The sequence below is a fragment of the Lutra lutra genome, chromosome 10 (genome assembly GCF_902655055.1).
Source record: "Lutra lutra chromosome 10, mLutLut1.2, whole genome shotgun sequence".
In the NCBI taxonomy this organism is placed as follows: domain Eukaryota; kingdom Metazoa; phylum Chordata; class Mammalia; order Carnivora; family Mustelidae; genus Lutra; species Lutra lutra.
In genome coordinates, this window is record NC_062287.1 from 12,029,633 (window position 1) to 12,054,042 (window position 24,410).

The following is a 24,410-nucleotide window of genomic DNA, read 5'->3' on the forward strand; positions in this document are numbered from 1 at the left end:
TGCCTCCCACTCTGCACTCGCTGTTCACGCCACCCACAGCCATCTGGTTTCCACTCACCACTGCACCAAGCTCCCCTGTAAACACCTAAACGCTAGGTCTGAGAATGGCCTCCTTTATCTAATCTTACCTCCCTCCAGCATTTGTCAGTGCTTCTCCCTCCTTTCTTACAACTCGCTCCTCTCTTGGATGCTAAGATAAAGCCCTCCTGATTTTCCTCAAAAGCCGACAGCTCCTTCTTGGTTCCTTCCACTGGTTCATCTTCTGCCTTTCCTTGAAGTGTTGACATTCCATGAAGTTCTGTCTTTAGCCCCTCTCCTGCCCGTACCCGGTGTATGCATTCTTCTTAGGAGCGCCTGCCCATGGCCATGGCTCCAAATGAATGTTCTAGAATGCAGCTGGGTATCTCCACGTGGGTACGCCACACACCTCGCCAACACTGAGGGCACCGGCCTTAATCCCAGCCCCGCCTGGGACTTTCAACTCCCTGTCTCGGTTAGTGGACTTATCGCCACTTAGATGACCCAAGCAAAAGTGGTCATTAACCTAGGCTCCTCCTCCTCTTCTCAGTCCTGTATTCAGTCAGGAAATTCTATCCACATAAATATGTCTTGAAACCAACTTCCTCCCAAACTGCTTAGCAAATCCCTGAGTACCGGTCCCCCCAAAACCTCAGCTTCTTCTATAGTTTCTCCCTAACATTCTCCAATCTCCCCAGTACATTCCACACCGATCTCATCCTCACCACCCACCCCCTCCACCCACTCTAGGCAACTCACCCTGGGATAAAACCCAAACTCCTCTTGACCAAGTTAGTCCTCCTGAACTGACTCCCACGTGCCTTCTCCACTTTCATTTGTTGCTGCTATCTCAAAGGCTTTCTCCCCCAGCCATGCCACACTTTTGGCAGTTCCCAGAATCCCCCATGCTTTTTATGCTTCTGTATCTGTCCACATATTATCTCTCTACCTGGAAAAACTTCTAATACCAACTTCACGGCTATCTCGTACCTCCCTTTCAAGACTCATCTCAAGGGCCCCCGAAAGTCTTTCCCAACTCCAAGTCTGCACATTGAGTCTGGTATTCCTCTTCTGGGCTCCTGCAGCACTCCCAAACTATGCCTGCTATTGTTCTTAGCACACCACATTGTTATTTTTACTGTATTTTTACTATTTTTAGCGAACACAGAGTGGGTAACACACACACATGTACACACAGATAAGCATGCAGTATTTACTCAAGAAGCATTAAAAAACTGAAGACAAAATTTATAGTCATATTAATTTTAATCTTGGACAAATACACCAGAAAGCTTGTCTATGTTCACCGTGGTACACAGAGTCTTCCTGTGTTGAGTCACATAGCAATTTCCATTTGTCCCTGGAAGTAGAGGTGGAAGGGCTTCTGACCTTGGTTTCTCTTATGAAATGACCATTTTATAAGAAACATTGGCTGTGCACTAGACATCACAGACTGTCCTAAAGAGTTAGCTCCTTCAGGAGCTTACCATCCCACAGAACCCACAGAATCTCTTTCAAGGAAAAAGTTTGTAGTGAGGTTTTGGGATAGAGGCATTTCTGTGCATCAAGATTCTTTTAAAATATAGTAAAACAAATAGGACCACACATGAAAATTTTGCTTTCAAACGGAATGGTCATTCTTATGCTAAGTTTTGAAAGCTCACTCCAATGTCCTTCTGCTACCTCTCAGTTCTGTTGGTTATTAAGCTTCAAATCACTGTCATTGGGCAAGCAGTGAACATGCAATAATTACCTGGTATTTTTCTTTCTCCTTCTTTATCATCTTTAAATCCACAATATCTCAATCCAACTGATGTCAGCAAATCCAGTCTGTCCCAACTTTTCTCTAAAACTCTTAAAACTATTTGAATGAGGTGTTGAGCAGCTGTCAGTTATGGATTTGAAAATAAAAAAGAGCCTGAAAATTGTACGTTCAGTATAAAAAGATTAGGTGAAGCAATTCAGAATGTTTAAGAACTTTAAATCAAGTTAAAAGCAGTTACTATGGCCAGACCTCAGGAAGCTCCGCTTAAGAGTCGCATTAACCTGGCAGTCAAACTATTTAAAATGAATAATGTTTTTTTCACATTTCACTCACTTTCAGTATCCACCAAAAAAAAAAAAAAAAAAAAAGATAACAATGTGTATTGGCACACTGGCACAGCAATATGGTCACATAAGAGTAACCTTAAAGATTTAGCATCCTAAGGACAAAGTGAGAGCTATTAATCTGTGGACTTGATGTGAGCTCGACCCCTCTGAGGCCAAAAGGTATAACTCCTCAAATAAAGAAAGGGCAATTAGGATATTCCAGAAGCTTTCCAACATGAAAACCAAAAGTCAAGAAAAATGTGCAATTTGGATGCCCACAATAGCTGAGTCCAAGATACAAGATGAATCTACCGAAAGTGGGGTGAATGTCAAAGTCAGCCCGAGGGCTCTTCTAACCCCCTCACTAGTTCATGCTATGGAATGAGCATGAGAATTTTCCTTCTGAATTTTAAGTGTGGAGCTCTGTGGTCCAAGATGGTAGCCACTAGCCGTCTGAGGCTATTTAAGTTTAAAATTATTAAAATGAAATAGGATTGAGAAGTTAGTTCTTCACCAGCAGTCACCACATTTCAGCGCTCCACAGTCACAGGGGGCACATGGCTACACTGGGCAGCACAGATCGAGCCTACTCCCACCATCACTGAAAAGTTCTATCGAACAGCGTTGGAGAGGCATGGCTTGAGAAAAGATGCTTGAGGTACTAGACTCGCCTGCTCTAGTTTTCAGAGCTCCCCAGCTAACGTGAACTGCGTTCTGATCATTCTACCTGTAGGAGCAGAGCCATCATCTCCTCGAGGTGATGCACAAAACTTCCATCAGGATGTGTCTTTCACCCGGAAGAGTTCGGGCAACACAGACCACAACTCGGCAGGCTGCCATATTCAGCCTGAGCCACACTCTCACCACTCAACTGCACATCAAAATGCTCCCACACATCAATTTAATTTGTGACCCCCTGCCAGCTAATATGTGCTAAGGAAACAGGCATGGTCTTTACACAGCTTGTTGAAAAGTTGGATAGCAAACATGAATCTACCTAAAGAAAAGGAGCTGCCGTGAAGCTGACCTAGATTCTTCCTGCCATCCCGGAAGTGCTCCCAGTGCTACACTAGGATTTGTTTTTGTTGTCTGGTGCTAATTGTTAAAGAAGCACACTCCAGAAAAACAGCAGCCATCTATCTTCCCTCCGTGCTTACGCCTGCCAAAGCTGTCACTCATTACATGAAATGCAGGGACAGTTGGGAAGTTCATTAATTTGCTCTTTATTCAACACCACAACCTCAAGAATCTTAATTAAACATTTTAAGTAATACGGACAGGCTGAACAGGCTCTCGACAGCTCCGTATACCGTGGTGAAAGGCACGGTTTGCTGCACTGGGGTACAACACTGAAAACTGATCTCATTGTAGTACATTCTAGTCCAAAACATGGAAACTAGATCCAGTGTGGCCACATCCTAGCTGTGTGATTGGGCTAAGTTATTACTTGTCTCATTTCATTCATTCTTCTAGAACCTCCTCCCCAGAGTTCATTCACTTCCAAGACAACCCTCCCCTTCTCCCCTTCATGACTCTTCAGCCATTTAGATAACAGAATTCCACCCCACATCAACCCTGCCTGTCTCACACCTACAACATTATTCTCCTTCCTCTGACTCATCCTTCCTGGACTTTGTCACACTGACTTAGCCTGTCCCTGAAAAATACACCTTCCTTAAGGTTCTACCTGGAGGATCTCCCATACGCTCATCTCCAGCACCTAACTGGCTGTTGGACACACATTCACTTACCTATCACCTAAGTAAGTGAATCAATGCACACTTTGAACTTCGGCTATCAACTCTTTACAAATGACTTTCAAATCTGCAACTCTAGTTCTGCTCTCCACTTCTCTTCTAAACCCTAGGACCACATTTCAAACCACCTTCTAAGTGTTTCCACCATGTTCTTGCAGTAGCTCAAGTTTAACATATCCCCAAACCAAACTCATTGTCTTCCCTTATTAAACACATCGTTCAATAGTTTTATTTCTGTTCATTGGAACAGCTGCTCTCTTAAGCTACTGAAGTTCAAAAATCAAAGCACAGTGGCACCTGGGTGGCTCAGTGGGTTAAAGCCTCTGCCTTCGGCTCAGGTCATGATCCCAGAGTCCTGGGATCGAACCCCACATCAGACTCTGTGCTCAGCAGGGAGCCTGCTTCCCTTCCTCTCTCTCTGCCTGCCTCTCTGCCTACTTGTGATCTCTCTCTCTCTCTATCTGTAAATAAATAAATAAAATCTTAAAAAAAAAATCAAAGCACACTTTCACTTTTAGTCTTTATTTGCTCTCAATCCCCATTTCTGGTCAGCCGTTGAATCCAGTCAATTCTACCTCCATGCTTCTTCCGCTACCCTACTTCAAGTTTTCATGAAGTCTTATTGGACTATTATACCACTAACCAATCCCTCGATTATAATCTATGCACAAACCATTGCCAGATGCACATTCCTAAAGCATCAATCTGATGTTACCTCACTGCTCAAAATCCCTTCAATAGTTCCCAATGACCTCCTGAATTAAATCTAACTTTGACATTCAAAGGTTTTCCGCAATCTGGCACCAGCTCTCTTTCCCTAAATCCCATCTCACACTCTGTCTTAGCTTTCCTACCTGTAAACTTTGATTCATGTGGTTCTCTCTCAGCCTGATAATATCCTTTCTTCTCGCCTCTTTCTTCCCCGTTTTCAAGACTTGGTTTAAGTGTAGAGCCTTCTGCACTCCAACTCCCTTCCTGCTCCCTCCCCTATGCACCCCCCCCCCCATGGAAGGACAGAGAGGACAGTGATGTGAGTTCTCAAGTCCTTATCCAGTTTTTTGCTGTGGCCTCCTTCACACCTTCAGGAGCCCCACAGAGAATATAAAGAGAGGAAAGACAAGACAAAGGAGCATTCCTTGTGACTGCCCATTTCTGGCTTCAGCCTCATCCCTGATGTGCTCTCAGTAAACTGGGTGTCACTCTCTCCAGTCTTGTTTTGAACCTAAAGGACTCATCCTGTTTAGGCCAGTGGTTTTCACATCTTTTTCAAAAAGCACTTATTTCAAAGAGAATCTTTCAGCGATCAGGATATAAATGTGGAGCTTCTCTTGCTGAAATGGAAGAGTGCTTTGGAAACCAGCACCAGGTAAATGTTATAAAATGAATTAACTCTGACCAGTTATTCCATTATAAGTAGATTATATATTCACCTTTTTTTTTTTTTTTTTTAAGTCTATCCTTTTCTTGCTCCTTTAGTTCATAAAAAGTTCAGGTCATAATCTTCAAGGTGATGACCTCATTTTAAAAAATCCTAAAACCTTGAAGAATATTCTATTAAAGCATAACTCTGAATGCACTCACCTCATGAAACAAGGATAAAAAGATATAATCATAGATAAATTAATATGAAAATGGGAGATCAGTTTTGGTTAAAAAAAAAAAAAAAAGGTGAAGGGAAATTCTGCTACTCCTTTAGCCCGAAAGACTAACTTTCTAAACCTGATTCATGCTGCAGCATGAATGGAATATAAAGCTTGAGGAATAACATTTCAAGAGGAAAAGAAAACTGAACGGGGTGGTTATTTAAAGAATCATCAACTTGTTTTCATGCAAATGACCAGAATAATGAAATAAGCAATCCTGCCAACAGGACCTAGAAGCAATTGCTTTTAAATAGGATGCTTGAAGCATTAACCACCTAATTCTAGGAGAAATTGATTAACTAATCTCTTCTTTTTCGTGAGTAATACCAATCATACACTATACGTTAATGCACTGACAAAATTTATATGTCAAAGATATAATTTTTCTTGAATATTGCTATCAAACCATTTACTTGACAGCAGGTCATGCTGGTAAAGATATATTTACCAAGATTTATGGTGGAAAGGAAAGGTTTAATGACCGCAACTTGTGGGATTCCTGAGAAAGCAGTCCCTGAGAAAATGTCTATCCAGAAAGTGGGGGAGGGATGGCACCCGGTGGAAATCAAGGCACATACGTGATTCCACACAAAACTCAACTAATTGCAATAATCCACCCACAATGCCTCGGAAATGCAAGCTATGGAACCTAAGAACAAAACAGAGCGACATAGCTACAAGGGAAGCATCGATAAAATGCTATGATTCTCCATAATTCAAAGCATTTAAAACACCAAACACAGACGAGGCTGGGTGCATGCCTTAGGCAGGGAGAAGTCTAAACGGATAGATGTGAATATGAAGGAACGCTTTAGAAATAGGTCATAAAATACAAGTTATGATAGGTCCTCCTCCCCCCCCAATACTGTCAGGAAGTGAGAGTTATTGAACAGGGATCACTTATGACAGTGAGAAAAAAGGCTGGCCACCCCCTCCCCCTAAAGACGCCTTTACAAGGTCACAGATATATCAGTGTCATAAATGCATTTAAAAAATATTACAGCAATAAACTCCGGTTAGAGTGGGTTCCACCTCTATGTTCACGGGAAAGAACAACCTCCAAACTTCTCCTAAATTAAAAGGTGATGGTAGCAAACCCTCTTGGAGATCTCTCCCATCGTCCCCATCAGACCCACAGGAAACCTGACTGTTTGAGACTAGATCCCCCATAGGCAAATGAGCTTAATTTTGCCACACTTTAGCACCAACTACAGACTCTCACAATCAGTGCAAGCGTCTTCAAAAGACAGACTGCCTCACCCAACTCATTTTTTTTAAACGCGGCAACAAGCCATTTCTCTTGTTTGATCCGACTACCGAGATCTATTTTTTGATCCTGTAGCCACTGACTCCACATACATCTTTATTACTGTACAAGAAAAACTGTTACCCTGAGGTTTAAATTTCCCTAAGTTCACCATACCTCTTCCGAGAATATATCTCCGTTTTAAGACAAGACTCTCAGGAAAACGGAGGAGGGGGAAGAGGTCCTCAGAGAGAAAATTCTGGGTGTGTTGTCTCAACTACAAAGTGCCAACACGACATGACAAGGACTCAAAGTCCAGCCATCCCTGGACTGCAAAGAGATTAAATAAATGGAAAGAGGTTCTCTTCTCTGGGTTGGTCGTCTAAATCTCTCCAGCGATTGCCCAATAACCAAGTATGAGCAAACACGCTCGGTGTCAGTCCTTCAGGCTATGAAGAAGTCAAGCCCGTTGACAGCTCTCCACCCACTGTGAGAGAACAAACAACTTCTATTAAGAATTCTCATTCTAAAAGCTGATAATAAGACAACCCGTAAGTGAAATTCCATGAACACAAAGGACTCGTGCAAGTCATATACCCGCAACCACCAGTATTCACAACAAAGCAGAAGAGACAGGCTGGGCACAGATCGGAAATCAGATAGTATAAGAAGAGCAAGTGAATAAAAAACTTTTGGCCAGAGAGTGGATTGTTTCTTTTGGTGGAAACAACTGGACAAATACACAGAGAGAACTTGGGGCATTTCGAGAAGTGTGTTTAACAGGAAGGAAGAAGCTAAGTCAGAAGAAAGGCACAAAGAAAAGGCACCTAACCAGGGTGCCTGGGTGGTGTGGCTGATTAAATGTCCAACTCTTGGTTTCAGCTCAGGTCGTGATCTCAGGGATCAAGCCCTGCATCGGGCTCCATGGAGAGTCTGTGTGAGATCCTCTCTCTCCCTCTGCCTCTGTCCCTCCTGCTCGTGCTGTCTCTCTCTCTCAAATAAAGAAATAAAATCTGTTTTTTAAAATATTTTATTTATTTGACAGAGAGAGAGAGATTTTTTATTTTGTATTTATTTATTATTTATTTATTTGACAGAGAGAGAGAGATCATAAGTAAGCAGAGAGGCAGGAGGGGCGGGGGGGGGGGGAAGCAGGCTCCCCACTGAGCAGAGAGCCCGATGTGGGGCTCGATCCCAGGACCCTGAGATCATGACCTGAGCCGAAGGCAGAGGCTTTAACCCACTGAGCCACCCAAGTACCCAGAAATAAAAACTTAAAAAAAAAAAAAAAAGGTACCTAGCCAACCAGAGAGTTAATGGTACATTTCCTTAAGGAATTGGTCCTTGAAGCGGATCCCAAAAGTCATGTCAGAATCGGACATATCAGACATAGCAGGAGAAAGGGGGACCGTATTAAAAAAGCAGAAAGGCCTGAGAGAGCATGGCATATCCCAGGCACGTTTACTTTGGTAAAGCAAAGCACACGGTGGGTAGCACCTACAACTAGTCCTAAGAAAAAGGACATGGTGTATGTGACTGGCACGAAATGAGTGGGAGAAGAAGACAGAAGGTGATGAAGGGCACTGTAGGCTATGTTGAAAGAGTGTCAGCGTTGTCCTCAAGATGCCAAGAAGACATTTAAACACAGTAAGCATGAAAGTGACAATCGACAAAAAACAGCGTTAGGGATGCATTATAAGGGATAAGACTACGGGTAAATGGACCAATTAAGGGACATTTCTATCAGTGTGAACCTCCTTTCCTCACTATAAAATGAGGATAAGGGTAAACTGAGGCAGGGATCGTGAAACAGAGTGAATGCAAGAGACAAGCAAGACCTAGTAAGTAATAGAGAGTGTAGGATGAGGAAGTACTCTAAGATGTCTCTCAGACTGATTTAATGCATGGGGTAGATGGTGGTACACTTCCTCGGGATAGGAAACACAGGACAGAGGGAGGTTTGGGGAAGAGAGATGCTAGGCTCAGTTTCAGACACCTTGAATTTTAGAAAAATAGAGCAAAGTGTTTAGAAGCACAGGTATTGAAGACAGACCTGGATCTGCCACTGATTCCTTATGCTTCTTGGACAAGGGGCCTATCATCCTCTGTTCCCTCATCTGTCAAATGCAGTAAGAGAGGTCACTACTCACACGGTGACAATGGGGGTTATATGAGATTATGAAAACCCTAAAGGAATGCTAGTTGCTGCTTGTCATTAATATTTTTGAGCTAACGGTGGAACCCCTAGACTGAGACGTCCAGTAGGCAGTTTTAGAACACGGTCTCACGTTTAGATGCAAAAGGCAGTGGACTTTACAGTAAGTAAGCACACCACAACTTGGGGGGGGGGGTGCGGGAATGGGAAGAAGCGGGGCATTGAGGCTTGAGATACAGATTTGCCAATTTGCAGGATGAAAAGAGGAGTCAAGAAAGACTGATAGAGGAGCAGGGCAAGCCATGGTTATTAAACATCACAGACACACATTGCATTATATGGAAAGGGGCATTCCCTATTTTGCTGCGAGTAACTTGGTGAATTAAGTGTAAAAAACAGATACAGAATTCTTCCAACGGCCCACAGAGAACTATTACCCTGAAAGGAAGAAATGAAAGAGACATGAAGACAACATGAAGATAGCAAGAAAAAATTGGCTTCTAAGTAAAATAAAGCCAACTGGGGGGAAATCCTCAAAATAAATATGAGACCAGAGGATTTCCCAAATAAGGGGAAGGGGTATAGGCAGATGTTAACATAGTTTGTAGAAAAGTATTAAAACAAAACAAAAAAAAATTGAAAAGAAAAACAAAACAGCTACCAGTATTTTTCCAAAAGGAAAACCAGGAAGGCTCTATGAGGAAGGAATGAAACTGGCTCCTATAGGAAGGTAGGTAGGAATATGCCAGAAAACACAGATAAGGGAGTAAGACTACTTTATTTTTTTATTATTTTTTTTGAAGATTTTATTTATTTATTTGACAGAGAGAGATCACAAGTAGGCAGAGAGGCAGTGGGGTAAATGGGCTCCCCGCTGAGCAGAGAGCCCTGTGCAGGGCTTGATCCCAAGACCCTGAGATTATGACCCTGAGTCGAAGGCAGAGGCTTAACCCACTGAGCCACCCAGGCACCCCTAAGACTATGTTATATAGTTGTGACTTTTAAGCCATATTAATGATTTACATGTTCAAAATATATAATTAAATCAAGAGGTGAAGGAAAAAGATCTAAAATTGAATATAAACAGAAACAAATGATCTTAACTATGTATTTATATAGCTAATCAATCACACACATAGAAAAGGAACTAACTTGTGAACTTGTAAACACAGTACTCTGTCTATCCTCCATGAGAATCTATTTAAAGGGCAAAAAGAGGGGTGCCTGGGTGGCTCAGTCAGTTAAGTGTCTGCCTTCAGCTTGGGTCATGGTCCCAGGGCCCTGGGATGGAGCCCCATGATCCCACATTGGACTCCTCGCTCAGCAGGGAGCATGCTTCTCCCTCTCCTGCTCATGCTCTCTCTCTCTCTCTCTGTCTTACAAATAAATAAATAAAGCCTTAAAAAAAAAAAGGTTTAAAGGCAAAAAGATTGACAAAAAGTTTTGAACTTTATTTGGTAGGTTTGTTGTCTACAGTGGTCTTGGTAGAATAATTTCAAAAATTTTTTGTATTTAATTATAAGACACTGGCATGGCTGGGAACCAAGGTTCTCACCATGGGAAAAGAAAGATACAAACAAGGAACAGAGAAGGAGGAAAGAACATTGGGGTATTAGACTAGAATTGATATATATAGATAGAGACATAGATAATTTATATGCATATAACATCTATGTATAAAGTTATATATAAATATGTACAAAAATATTTAATAATATAATATTTATGTTAAAATTATAATATATAAAATATGTAACTAAATATGTAAATTTACTATAGTTATATATCCTAGTTCTGTCTGCTGACACAAGTCAATAGCAAAGAGCATACTTCCTTCTTATCTAAATGTCACTCCTCCACTGGAAGGAGTCAGGTATCAGGACCCTGATTCCAGGTCTGGGGCAGGGAAAAGACAATGTGAGAGTAGACATCTTCTTACAACAGAAAATAAGAAAGCACTTAAAAATTAGAGGAGATAGATCAAAAGAAAGCAAAGGCCAGATCAAGGGGTTCCCACTGGCTAAATGTGATGTGATGAAATATAGTACACTGATTTTTTTTTTTTAAATCTCTGAGTCCATTGTGATTTTCAAAAAAGAGGAGAGGAGGGGGAAGGGTAAATCCTTCTTTACACAAGAGCACTCCTACCCAGTGTAGAGAAATGATGGAATTAGAAAAATCACTATTTTGTAGCCACCGGTGTAATACTCGATTCAGACAAGGTTTATCAATGCTGCCAAAACCACTACGTGAAGAGTTTTTAGGGAATAGGATGTTCGGTCTCAAAATAGCCCACAGATTACTGATTAATTACAAAGGGACAAAAATGGAGAACTCTGTAAATCCACCAAAACTAAGTAACTGAACTTTTATCGTCAACCAAGGGATCAAACGAACCATCACCACTACTGGGACAGACCGAGGTGAGACTATCAGAAAGTGACGACAACAGCTATGCAGCGCTCTTGACTGTGACTGTGACCTGAATCAGACACTGGGGAAATGATCAATCTGCGGAACTGTGGGACATGATCCAAAACATCACTCTAGACTTAACAAAACATCAGAGACACCCCCGACTCCTTTAAAAAAAGTGGGGAGGGAGATGGAAGGCAAAGGAATGCTTCTAGATTTAAAAAAAAAAAAAAAAAAAAGAGGGAGGTGAAAACCAAATCCAGCACACGATCTCCTCTCCGATAGATTCTGGATCAGGGAGGACAAAGAAACACATGTAAAGAACATCAATGGAACAACCAGGGAGATTTGAATATGGACTAGATACTAGATAATATTACTGAATCAGTGTTACATTTCTGGAATGCAATAATGGCACCGAGGTTACGCAGGAAAATGTCCTTATTACTCAGGAGTTGGAGCTACACGTCGAACAGCTCAAGGGCAAAGTGCCACCATGCCCGCAACTTGCTTTCACGTGGTTAAGGGGGAAAAAAAAGGAAAAAAAGTATGTAAGTATACATGACTTAGAGAGCTAGATAAGGCAAATGGACAAAACGTTAACCCTTGATGAATCCAGGTAAGAGGTTTACAAGCATTCATGATCCTTGTCTTTTAACTTTCCTGTGGCTTTAAAATTTTTCTAAAATAAAAGTTAAGAAAAAAATAAAGACTACAACCTCTGGACCACAGAGCCCAATCTACTCAACTATGAATGTGCCTAATTCAATGCCTGGTATACAAGCAGATAACTCATTTTAAAAATAAATTTTTTAAAATTCTCATTTTTCTACCAAATGCCTTATGGGTTAGTTACAGAACATATCAAGTTCTTGATATAAATAGAGTACATAAAATATAAGAGGTTGAGTAAAATAATAAAGTCCTACCTGTGTTTTAAAGCTCTCAAATTTGAGGTTATAATCACTGCTAGTTTCTCCAAGGAGACAGGAGGATTCCATTTACTTCCAAAGAACGTTTGATTCCAAGCGGGATCTTATGGCCACTTTGTTCTCCAGTCTCAGCTTAAATAAAGAGAGCTGAGTACATCCTGAATTAATCCTTCCAGCGTAGCATTTCTCTGTATTCCCAAACATGATCACAGCAGCACTCGTAGCCAGAGCCATAGCCCCTATCCGTAACGAGTGGCTGTTTTCCTAAGAGCCTACGTATAAAATACTTCCTTCTCGAGTACGTTCATACACAGGATTTTTTTTTTTTTTTAACACTCTGTAAGGTAGATTGTTTTTGCTGTTTTTAACTCATGAGTAAAAGCACTAGGCTTTACTATTCTGTAACCTAAACTGGGTATTCCGCTTGCCAACCTGGACCAGAGATAGAAGAGATTTGCTTCAGAAAAGGGAACCAAACAGCCACTAACATTCATGTGATTACTAACAAAACTCAAAGAAAGGAGACAGAGGTCTCTTCACAAGGATGTGTGCTCACAAGATACACACAAGGAAAAGTGAAGTTCAGTGTCATTTAAGCCAATCTGTACTTGAACCTTTTAAGAGATAAAACCATTTGAGCAGTAATTTAGTACTACATTAACTTGGGTTTTTTTCCTCCCTATCTATGAAGTTTTCATTGTTTAAGTAAGGGTTTCTGCAAGAGGAATGCAGTGATGCTCCTTTCCTATTCAGAAGAGAGACTCAAGCTGATAACATCTGGGTGGCTTGGCTTATCACAGCTATAAGAGCCAAGCGCATACCACACTTGGACATACAACTTTTTCCCAAGACTGACCCCAAATACTCTGTAATAATCACGTGTTTTCTTATCACTGAATAACGCTATATAATCCTCTACTAGCAAGCTCTGAACTTGGCAGGGGAAGGATCCCAGAGCAAAAATAAATAAAATAAGAGGAAAATGGTGGCAGATAATATTACCAGATAGAGGCTTTGAAAAGATCCTTAAGATAACAAGATTAGCAGCTACACTGAGAAACAGAAGTTTCATTTTTTTTTTAGCCAGTGCCAATGCACCCTCTCTGTGACCAACAGAAACGCGACCCTCCTGACGCCAGATGACTGAGCTTAGGCAGGCAGCATGGTCCTCGGAGTCAGAGCTCTTTAAAAATCGGGCTAGTAAGGGCTTGGCCTTTAGCACACTGTCCTTCTGGCTCCCCAAGTAGGTACTTCTTAGTAACTAGACATTCCGAACATGAGCACCAAACACTCTTTTAAAGGGTAAATCTTTTAGATCACCTTCAGAGGGGGTACGTCTCATTGATGCCAAGTCAGCAGATCCTCTCACTCTGACCCAGAATTCTGAAGTCTTCCTACTCCTGAGGGCTCGACTATTTGCCGGAAACCCTTACTTTGCCGGCGTGAAATTTGTTAAGTCAATTACGGCATCTTCATGCTGTAGTAAGTGCCTGCACGCGAAACCATCTTACCAAACAGACCCAACACACGGTCGGCACCCTGGTACGTAAAGTAGTCATTAAAACAAAGGCTACAACATGTGCACACTTCGGCTTACTGCAAAGAAACATACTCATGTATATACCTGTAAAGCAGAAAAAGAAAAGTCTGTGTCAGGGTATAGTTTAGATAAGCACGTGTTAGTGAGACAAGATGCAAAGGGAAGGCGTTTCTTCGCAAGGTGGGCAAGGAGACTCAGCAGGCCTCCACCTAGAAACCAAAACAGTCAAGTGAAAAACAGGTAAGAGAGAAGTTTCATGCAGAGACAACCAGCTGAAGGCTGGGAGCAGCAGAACCGCTTTCTTCCTCAGTTCAGTAGAGAGATCTGTCTTCCAGTCCCACCAGGACCGAACTGGAAAAGTAGTAAAAAACGGGGGATAAGAAAGCAGTTGAGGAAGGAACAACCTAAAGACAGAACCAGGAGGACTGCGAATCAGATGCCAGATCTGAGATTAGGTTTTCTGGAAGGGCAGTGTCACAGCACCGGCAGGTGGGCTTCATCCCGATTAGCAGAGGCTGGGGTCAGGGGAGTTGCCTGGGAAGCTTCTGCTAGTAAGACATGGTTTAGAGGATGTCAAGGCTTCCAAGAAGGTCGTGGAGAAGCAATCAGCCCCACTTTATTTATTTATTTTTTTTAAAGATTTTTATTTATTTATTTGACAGACAGAGATCACAAGCAGGCAGAGTGGCAGGCAGAGAGAGAGGAGGAAGCAGGCTCCCTGCTGAGCAGAGAGCCCGATGCGGGGCTCGATCTCAGGACCCTGGGATCATGACCTGAGCCGAAGGCAGAGGCTTTAACCCACTGAGCCACCCAGGTGCCCAATCAGCTCCATTTTATTTCCGTCCAAGAGTGAAAGCTAAGGAGGGGAAAAAAAAAAGACTCTGAATTTCAGGGCCTTGGAGACCAGGACGACGGTGGTGTCATTTGCAATTTGAGACTTTGAGAAAAGTTGATACCTATGGCAGAAAAGACGAAAGGTTGAGTCTCTGACATGTTAACTTCTACGTTAATCCGAGCCAAGGGTCGATCTGGTACAGACAATGGGAGAGATGGGGCAGGTGAACCCTTTGTTTGCAAGCGGGTTCCTCCCTGCCCGCTCCAGGGATCTCATAATTTAATTCCAGTTTGACACTGCAGTCCAGGACTGGATAGCTTAAGAGTCCCTACCTTACCGAGGAAGACTGCCAAGAGCTAGATCCTTCTTCCAGGCATTTTTAAAAGTCCATGTCACTGGAATATCATCTTCAAACACTGAGTAGCATTTAAATATACATCACAGTGCTTTCATTTTAAGCCCATTTAACATCTCTGAATCTCTAGATCAAAATGTTGGGTCAAATGACTCTCTATTCCAGTAAAATATCTACTAAAAGAAAAAAGTTTCCCCACCCAGCCCACATCCCTCTTAAGATAATCACCCCGTTCAAGACACCTGTCAGTCATAACAGATTTCCTTAGTGCTGCTCTCTCTCAACCCCGCTGCAGAGTTGCTCTTTTGAGTAATAATAAAGGCCACACGTCACTTTGGCGGTGCATGTATATAAATACCTCCAGCTCTCATTCTTCTAACCCTAGTTCAAGGCCAACAGCACCAAGGCTTTGGAGGACCAGCACTGGAAGATCTTCAAAGAGAAACTGCCCATGGACCACAACAGCAGCTGTCCGCTAGAGCCCGCAATTTAAATTTCTGAAAAAGAAACTGTGGCTTCTGAAATTTAAACAAGGAGGTGCCACTTGTAATTACAAACATTCCAGTGGGTCCCTTCCCTCCTTGATGGTTTCCAAACAAAGGCTTTTTATTTGATTTTGGTGGCGCTCCCCAATGGAGACCTTCCTTCGTGCTTTTGCTGGTGCTGTGGCCAACTCAGAAGAGGGGCGCAGGTGGTGGGTTTTTACCTGGCCTGGAATGCCCAGATCCCTCAAAACCATCTCATGTGTAATTACTTGTTTGGTTGGAAACCAAAAAAACTCAATGCTTTGGATTTATAGCCCACATTAAATACATTTGTGAAAGAGCCTCTTAACGCGCGTGTACGCACACACACACACACACACACACACACATGCCCCTTCACGTTTCACGAACCTTAGAAATGGAACCAACCTATTTTCCCATAAACCGAAGTTCAGAAATTTAACCCTGAAGCATTCCAGCATCTCTAGCTGAAATTTTAAAAATCCTCTTTTAAATCAACAGGGCAAATCCAGAGAAGTAAAAATAGTAACCTTTTTTCTCTGCCTACCCACCCCGTACCCCTGGTCCTACAAAAATAAGACCCAAATACTTACAGCTTGTTGTTAGGGTTTCCCAGACCAAAGAAGGCATTCTGTGATCACTTCGGTTACAGAATACGGGCTGAAATTAGCATTTAGCCAGCGTGAGACAAGAAAAGACATCTTTTTTTCTTTTAAGCCATATACTCTCAGAAGGCAAAGGCATTTATGCCACGGAGGCATTCAAAGATAAATACACGAATGAGGTATCTCACAGCCATCAAACTAAAATAGCCTTGCCTACAGAAGTCCTCAGATGGAGAGCATTCATTCCGAGAACAACTGGAAATGGCCAGTCTCACCATGGGTGCTTTCCATAGTGCGCCACAGTTGAGGGATTAGCAACAATTAGGGCATATTTACACAACCATATTTACACAACAATAAAACTCATCTTCTCCAATCCAAACAAAACCTTGCTCAAAATAAACCAAACCACACGAAAAGGTCTCCGGTGCAGGCAGTAATCGAAGCTCTGGCTTCTCTAGTTTCTGCCTCGGCTTTGCATCACCCTAATAAGCCTTCAGCCTACCTCGGTCCAGCTGGGGTAGGGCCAACGTTCTGCATTACCAGGGGAGAAAATGTACATGCAGTTCAGGATACTGTGATTGAGGGGAGGGGGTAGATCGGGAACTGTATTATAGATAGATAGATAGATAGATAGATATAAATATATATGAGCAAATGATAGGATGTCCAAGATTTGTTGAAACTCATCTGAGAAGGTGAGGAAGCGGACAGAGGCCAGACTGACCACGGACGGATAATTTACAGAACTGGGCGACTGGCACACAGGGTTAATGATGGCATTCTTCCTCCTTTTGCATGTATTTGGAAATCTCCATAATAAAAATGGAAAAATAAAATATGATCAATGTTAAAAAAAAGTCATCTCACAAATCTTTTTTTTTTTCCTTAAATTACTCTCAGCTTTTTCTCTGCTTAAATAAAAAGGGGCGAATGGCTAGAAAGAAAATCAAGATCTCTTCTTGCTCTTGACTTAGGATTCTTCCTTTTGGCCTTAGTTACACGGAACCTGTTCCACTGTTAGTATTAATCCTTGAAAAGACAAACAAAGAGCTGAAACATCTAAAGCTGGGGCTCCTAAAGCCCAGTTTTTGCACATCTGACTTATCACAGTGACACACGTCCAAAGCTCTCCCCTATGAAGGTGCTTTGGACAACATTCGTGTTATGACTGCCAAATAAAGTCCAGAGGTTTCAGAATCATTTGTCAACACCAAAGACAACCTTACCAAGAACCGGTGCTTTTATCTCAGAGGTCACTCCTCTGATCCATGGGTTTATTACCTATAACACCAATTAATCTTGCTGTCTTCACAAGATAAACTAGGCCTAACCAAGATATGGTGTGGCCATGATCCACATCCTTGCTGGGGCAACCCTGCTGGGTGGTGGAAGAGGTTTGCTGACTCTACATCAAGGGACCTGGTCCCCATCCGGGCCATATAGCTGACTTATCCTCAGTTCCATGGTCAGCAAGCACGGTCCTTCCCTCTCCAGGTTGAGGCTGCCTCACTACAAAATAATGAGATTTCAGCAGACGATCTGTAACCTCCTTCCCCTTACAAAAATTCCACAATTATAGGAATCTCTAGTTCCTCAACAGGTAATAAGAAAAAGGAGTTTTGGTGTTAAAATGTCACATTTTCCATTACATACGTTTTGATGTGCATATGAATATTGTATTGGGTGAGTTTCGTGTATATGTGCATATATATGTACATATATGTGTGCGCCTATATACATATTTGATGAGTGCACATACTGACTGATACCATTAGGTATTTATATGGGACTAATTGCTTCCAACTCAAAGCAGCAAATTTTCAATTCTGCAACAGATGTCGCTGTGTGATTTCTCCTTTCTATGCTGGATTTTCAGTTAAAAACGCCCAGCGTAATGGTCAGTACTATTCTTCCCAAGAAAGAGATGCAGCATTTGAATTCTTAGGATTTATTTCTTACAAATTTTCTTTATAAGCTGGTAAATTTCCATTCAAATCATAGCATAGATTAGTTTGGCCCAATTTAAGAGATCTCCCACATTAAAATAGGCCTTTTGTGCACATACACGCGTGCACACACACATACACACACACACACCCATTTTTTAAATGTAAATTCTAAGTGGCCGATTAGGCATTAAAATGTCACATACAAAAACCCAGAGAATGAGACAGTTTCTATTCACAGCAATACTATCAATTTTTTAAAGCCTGAAAATCATTCAGCAATGCAGGCCAAGGAATTATAAAAATTCATTTATGTCTGAGGCCAAAATGTACCAGGTGTGGGCAAAAGTCACGAATAACTCCAAGAGCACCATTAGTGATAATGAAAATTTTGGATTTCAGTTGTTATAGCATTTCTTTAAAAATAAATAGTAAGACTAGTATTATAGTTTGCAAGATATCTTACCTATCTGACATTCTCTATCAACCACTGCTTGACACATGTCACAAAAAAGTGACATCTCTTTCAATTCAACCAGTAGGTCCTCCAATGACCATGAGTCTCAACAGGTAGCTAGCACAGTCTTCTGTCGAAATTCAGAGCTAGGAGAAAGCATTTCAAAGCCTCCCTTTCAGACCCAGGAACCTGTTACCTTCTGGGCTTTTAGAGGGAGTGGAGCGAGATGAGCAGTCAGGCAGTCCAGGACCAACTCGATAAGAATATGAAGTCAGGAAGTGGGAGAGGAAGCGAAAGTGTCCTGCTTTTTGGCTTCTCCCCTGTCCCACTCCCCTTTACCAGGAGGGCCATTGGGGAAAACTGGATAAAGCATGTACAACATCCATATGAATAAAGCTCTTTGTTCCAGAGAACTGCCTGCTCTTTTATTCCCCCCTTTTCCGTATTTGTTCATTTCAAAAGATTGCTCAATGGGCCTCTTGTTCCTCCAAAATGTCCCAGGCAAATAATGCAAGCTTGTCTCGTCACACAAGTCACTAAATGAAGCCTTGTGCGTCTCCAGTGACACACTGTAAATATAAAGTGGCATTAATGAGGGATATTTTATCAAAGCTATCACAGACAAGTGCAAGTCCCTCCTGCGGCTATTCAATTTGATGCAGGGAAAGGCAACAATAGCAGGATGGCACTTTTTGTAAAGTCCCCATCCCCGGTATACAAGCCCCAACAGGCCGAGACAAGCCAAACTCAGCCCCTGGGCTTCCCAGCACCCACACAAACCCCCACCCATCAGCCAACCTCTCTAACGCTAAAAAACGTAAGAGAAGCAACACCCATGCATACACGGGTTCACGCCGCAAGAGAATCAACACCGATGCGTACACCTAAAACGTAACAGGCGTGATTTACACCGAGGAGCGAGTTACCACAACCCCGTTTCTGCTGTGTTTCATTAACATCCATTTACTCCACACACCACAGGAGGGATGGGAGATTTTCTCCAGGGGATAGACAGATTCAGTGACAGCTGAAGACAGAACCAAGACCTAAAGCAGGATGGCCCCAGACTGCTATCCCAGCGAGCATGTAAATGAAACACGCCTAATGAAGTTAGAAGGCAACACCAACAGGTTTCTCTAACCTGACAGTGGCACCTGGAGGCCTCCGGAGAAAGCTTAACAGGAGAGGACTAAGGAGGCAAAGTCCCCCGGTGCCTGCCTAGAAGTCTCCTCCGGGTGCCAGGGACCTGGGGGCTAAGCCGACACCCCTTCCCCAAGCCATCACCCAAAAATGCCGAAAGGGAGAAACAGATTAAAGGCAGTCATCTCACCCCCTCACTACAAATCAAACCCAATTACTTTCTAATTTGAACACAATCTGATAACCGGCGTACAAACAGGGATGTACACAAGAGCAAGAAGCTGCTTCCATGGTAACTGGCAACAGAATTTTCTTGTAGCTTTGACATGCACGGTTGAGTTCCAGACCGCTCCTTTCTGAGTCCGCATACATCCCTCGCTGGGAAGGCAACTTCTCACCGCGAGATAGTTACAAATATAGTACTGTCGCTACTACCCGGTGCCGTCAATGAGCAGGCTTGACGGAGGAGGCATCATCTAGACCTCCTCTGTTGCCAAGCGGCATAGCACGGCTCCCATTTTTAGTCAAAAGGCAACATCCCTGACCAGCGCTGTTCCCCCTCCCCTTTTTTGCAGCCAATACAAGTCTATTGTTGCCTCTATTATGCGCCAGTTACCGAGCCTTTACTCACGCTCACGTTTAACTGACACTGGCGCTTTTTACAATGCAGCAGTATGAGGGATCTCTTTCACGAACATTTTATTGAACCCATCCAGTCAGAGACATCACCCGAAATGAAGTTGTAACCACACCGGCAAAGGCTGAACCCAATTATCTCCTAACTCATAAATTAAGAATTCACAGAGGAAAAACACATAAACAACATCCGGAGACAAGCAGTGGCATGGAAGAAAAAACCCTCAGCTCTGGAACTGAGCTGGTGCCAGATTCCCACCCCTGTGCGTCCCTGATACGTTCCCCGAGCCGAGCTCCCTTGCAAGGCTGTTTGCGGAGGGCGGGGGGGAAGGTAGAAACCAACCCGGCATCCCCGAAATCCAAAGCTAGTACCCCCGACATCCCCATTTCCTACAGCGTGTCTCCTGCGGTGTTTACGTAACTGTGTGTCCTCTAGCGTGTAAACAAAAGACACAGCCCAAGCGGTGAGGCGCCCGGTAGAGGCACGGTGGCCCCAGAGCTGCGACCGCCGCGGCCGGGGGCTCCGCAGGTGGGGGCTGAGCTCTCGGTGTCCTCCGCCACTTGTTGCTCGCGGGTCCTGCAGCTCCCAGGCTGCAAGGAGGGGCTTTGCAGGCGCCGAGCCCTGCTGCATCCCCTCCTGCACCTCCCGCACCACCACCCCCCCGCGGTCCCCGTGCCTCCCGGCCCCGCTCCCCACCCGGAGCCCGCAGCGGGCGGCCGGGGGGTGCGGGGATGCCGCGCGGCCGCGGAGCTCGGCGGTGGCGGGAAGGAGAGGCAGGGTGCAGTACGGCCAGCCTCTCGGCTGGGGAAGAGCTCCGGCTCCCTTTTGTTAGCAAAAGCAAACACTGCCCTCTTCTTTCCCGACCGCGCCAACGCGCCCGGCACACGGGCAGCCACACAGCGTGCTCCTGCCGAGTGCACGGCGTCTTCGGGGAAGGCGCCGGGCGTGCAGAGCCGCCCCTGGGCAAATTCCCAAGGCAGCTCCGCACACAGGGGGCGCCCAGAGGCCCGCAGGGTGCCCGCCTGGCTGCAGAGGCCGCGAACCTCCCGCCACCACCCTGGGGCTGCCGAAAAGGACAGGCAGTCTGTAAATCCGGCGTCCCCACTCGCGGCGGAGGACGCCGTGGGGCAAGCGGGCTGCGGGCTCCCGGCTCCTTCCCGCAGAGGCGGCGACAGCAGCCTCCCCCCCGCGGGGCCGGGCCTGAGGAACTTTCCCTGCCTGGAGCGGAGCCCGGGAGCCCCGCAGCCGGGCAGCGGGGGGGTGGGGGGGGTGCGGAGGGCCGCTATCGGGCTGGAGGGAGACACGAGGGGCGCGCTGTTCCGAGGACGGGGGCGGGGGTGGGGGAGAAAGGCAGAGCGCGGGGAGAGCAGGAGCGACCAGACAAGTCTGGGGATGTCCTGTGGATCGGTGAGCAATCACGCTGGAGGCGGCTGCTAGTCAGCCATAGGGGGGCTTGGGGGATAGAGATTTAGGGGGCCCGCTGGAGAGGTGGGGGCGAATGGGCAGCCCTGGGACGGGAGGACCTGCAAGTTACGGGGACAACAACGAGTTTGGGAGGGTCCGGAAGGTTGGGGGGGTCCCCTCCATCCATCCCCTTCTCCCATATTCTCGAGCCCTCGGGCCCCCCATTCTCACTCCACTCCTCACCCCGCGCCAAGCCGGGGAGAAAAGGTGTGGGTGCAGCCATCCCTAAGGGCTCCAATTCCCACCCAGATGGGCAAGGGAGAAGGGAATCACCGAACCCCTCTGCCCCTTCATCTCAGCCCTGAGTTTCCTCTCCACACTCCCTCCGACTCCGATTTAGGAAGTGGGGGAAGGTTGTCATGGAAACGTTTCCCCCTTCCACGGCTATGGCTACTGGGGTGCCTTAGGAGATTTAGAGGGCCAACCGGCCGGTGCCGACACCTACCTGTGGGGATCAGTGCCGCGGCGGAGAGGAGCAACAGCAGAAGCCGGAGTCGGAGCCCGGGAGGCGCCGCCGCCGCCGCCACCGCCGCCACCGCCGCCGCAAACTGGGATCCGCTCGGCAGCACAGCACTCGCCATGTCGGGCACCTGCCTCAGACTGGCGGCGGTGGCTTCCTCCGGAGCCCGAGCGGACAACTAATGAGATGCTAATGACATGCACTGGGGGCGGAGTCCGGACCGACCAATCACAGAGCCGCTAGCCCAACCCGGCTCTCGGAGGACTCGCCCCCTCCCCCACCCCGCCCCCTGGCGCTGGCGTTCGGCGGCGCGCCCGCGCCACCTAGGGGCGGGGCTAAGGGGAGGGGCGTATGCAAATATGTTTATGTTAAAATTCGTTTTCGCTTCCCCGGGATCAAGGAAAAAGTGTTCTCCTGGGCGCCTGGCTTGTAGGGGCTCGGGCTCCAGGGGGCGGATCTCGCTTCCGGGACACCTATATTAGGCATGTATATAGCAATCGCTATAACCGACCGACGACTGGAGAATCTCCCTACGAGGAGGCTCCCCTGCCCGGTACACCGGGCGCATCTGGCCTGGAAACCACACGTTGCAAATTTCCGTCACTCACCTTGCACCGAAGGAATAGATCTTCGGGAAACGGGGGCTGTTCGGGAGTGGAGAGTGAGAATGCAGGTCCCCGGATTGACAAAACAATCTGGGAGAAGTGCATGCGTGCTTTGCACGTCCGGCGGAGCGGGAGAGCCCGCTCAACAACCTAGCGGTAGACTTGGGCATAGTTGGGAGAAAGGAGCCCGAGTCGGGCTCTGGGATTTTCGAGTCGGTATCTTTGCGGTAGATTTTCCGGAAAGGTAGATCGGGGAGGGTCGGCTCCGGCTCCCCAGCTTGCCGAAGATCTCCCTCCTTCCCTTTATATATATATGCGTATTTAATACATTTGACATATGTAACAATATATATTTACGATTACACACATCCAACAAAAAATCTTTTCTGTCGAGGCTTGGGGTGGTGGGCGGAGGCGGGGGTGTGTGTGTGTGTGTGAAGATGGGGTCTGCCATCTTCCTCCTTCGGGGTTCAAACCCATTCCCTCCTTCTCTACGCCCCCAGTCCCTCCTAAGGCGGCTGGGGACCAACAGGTGCTCTGAGCTTTCCGTATCTCTGGGAGAGGCTCTCCCGGCTGAAATGACTTGCTTCTGAGGACTCGCTCTCTCCGAAATTGCCTCTGCTTTCTTTTCAACCAGGCAGCCGGCTCTCTTGTTTGTCTGCTTTTTAATTACTTATTTTCTTCCCCTCTAGAAGATCGTATGCGCTCTGACCCTCTGTTGCTCAAGCATCAAATTGAAGGACGAGCCATATTAAGTGTAGAGGTTTATAATAATTTAAGTATTCATAGAATGCAGAACAATAAGATGTAGGAAATACAATTTGCATAATAAATATCAATATCACAACAGCTAAAACAAACCATGACAAATTATCTGTGGCTAAATGACCGAGAGATTACTGCATGTAAATTGCTGTAGTCTAGAGGAGCTGCACCGAATGACTTGCCTGGCCCTCTGTCCTCGTCTAGCTAAAAACATAATAAAATAATAAATAAATAAATAAATAAAATAAATAAATATTACATATCAAAAAGGAAGTCAAGATCTGCCAACCCACCAAATGAGTTACACTTAAAAACAGCCTCCTATTATCCATTATGCATAAACTAATTTCAAGACTGCCCTGTCTTCACAGCCCTGGATATTCTGCTCTGTAACTACAGGCCCTGATGCATGAACTACAGGCAGATCTCCAGAAGTCAGGAAAGCTCCAGCGCACACATGGTGCTACATGAGGAAGGAAACCATCACTGTGTGGTCACCAGGATAAGGTCCAATCTGCAAAGTCCTACCTAGTCTTATCACCTCTGGAAGTACAGCTACCTGGACAGACCAAAGGCAGAGTGGAGAGTTCCGCCAAAATCAGGATTAAAAAATCTGAGGCTATGTGTATGTTGAAAGTGATGTGTAGGGACATCTGGGTGACTCAGTCGGTTAAACGTCTGCCTTAGGCTCAGGTCATAATCCCAGGGTCCTAAGGTGGAGTCCCGCATGGAGGTCCTTGCTCAGTGGGAAGCCTTCTTCTCCCTCTGCCCTTCCCCCTGCTTGTGTGCTCTTTCTCTCTGACAAACAAAAAACCAAAATCTTAAAAAAAAAAAA

At 45.0% G+C, this 24,410-nt stretch overlaps 1 protein-coding gene across 6 annotated transcripts in view; it reads right to left on the reverse strand.

The window, feature by feature from the left end:
* The window catches only part of CADM1 (cell adhesion molecule 1), a 329,296-nt gene extending 306,935 nt beyond the window's left edge, over positions 1 to 22,361 (reverse strand). For 3 of the 6 annotated variants that reach the window (XM_047690774.1, XM_047690771.1, XM_047690769.1), the window contains exon 1: positions 22,191 to 22,361. In XM_047690774.1, the coding sequence (XP_047546730.1) occupies positions 22,191 to 22,326 (136 nt within the window). In that variant the 5' untranslated portion in view covers positions 22,327 to 22,361. The remainder of the gene's footprint in view (positions 1 to 22,190) is intronic. The other 3 variants (XM_047690775.1, XM_047690773.1, XM_047690770.1) reach the window with 1 other exon arrangement.
* Between the last annotated feature and the right edge of the window lie 2,049 nt (positions 22,362 to 24,410).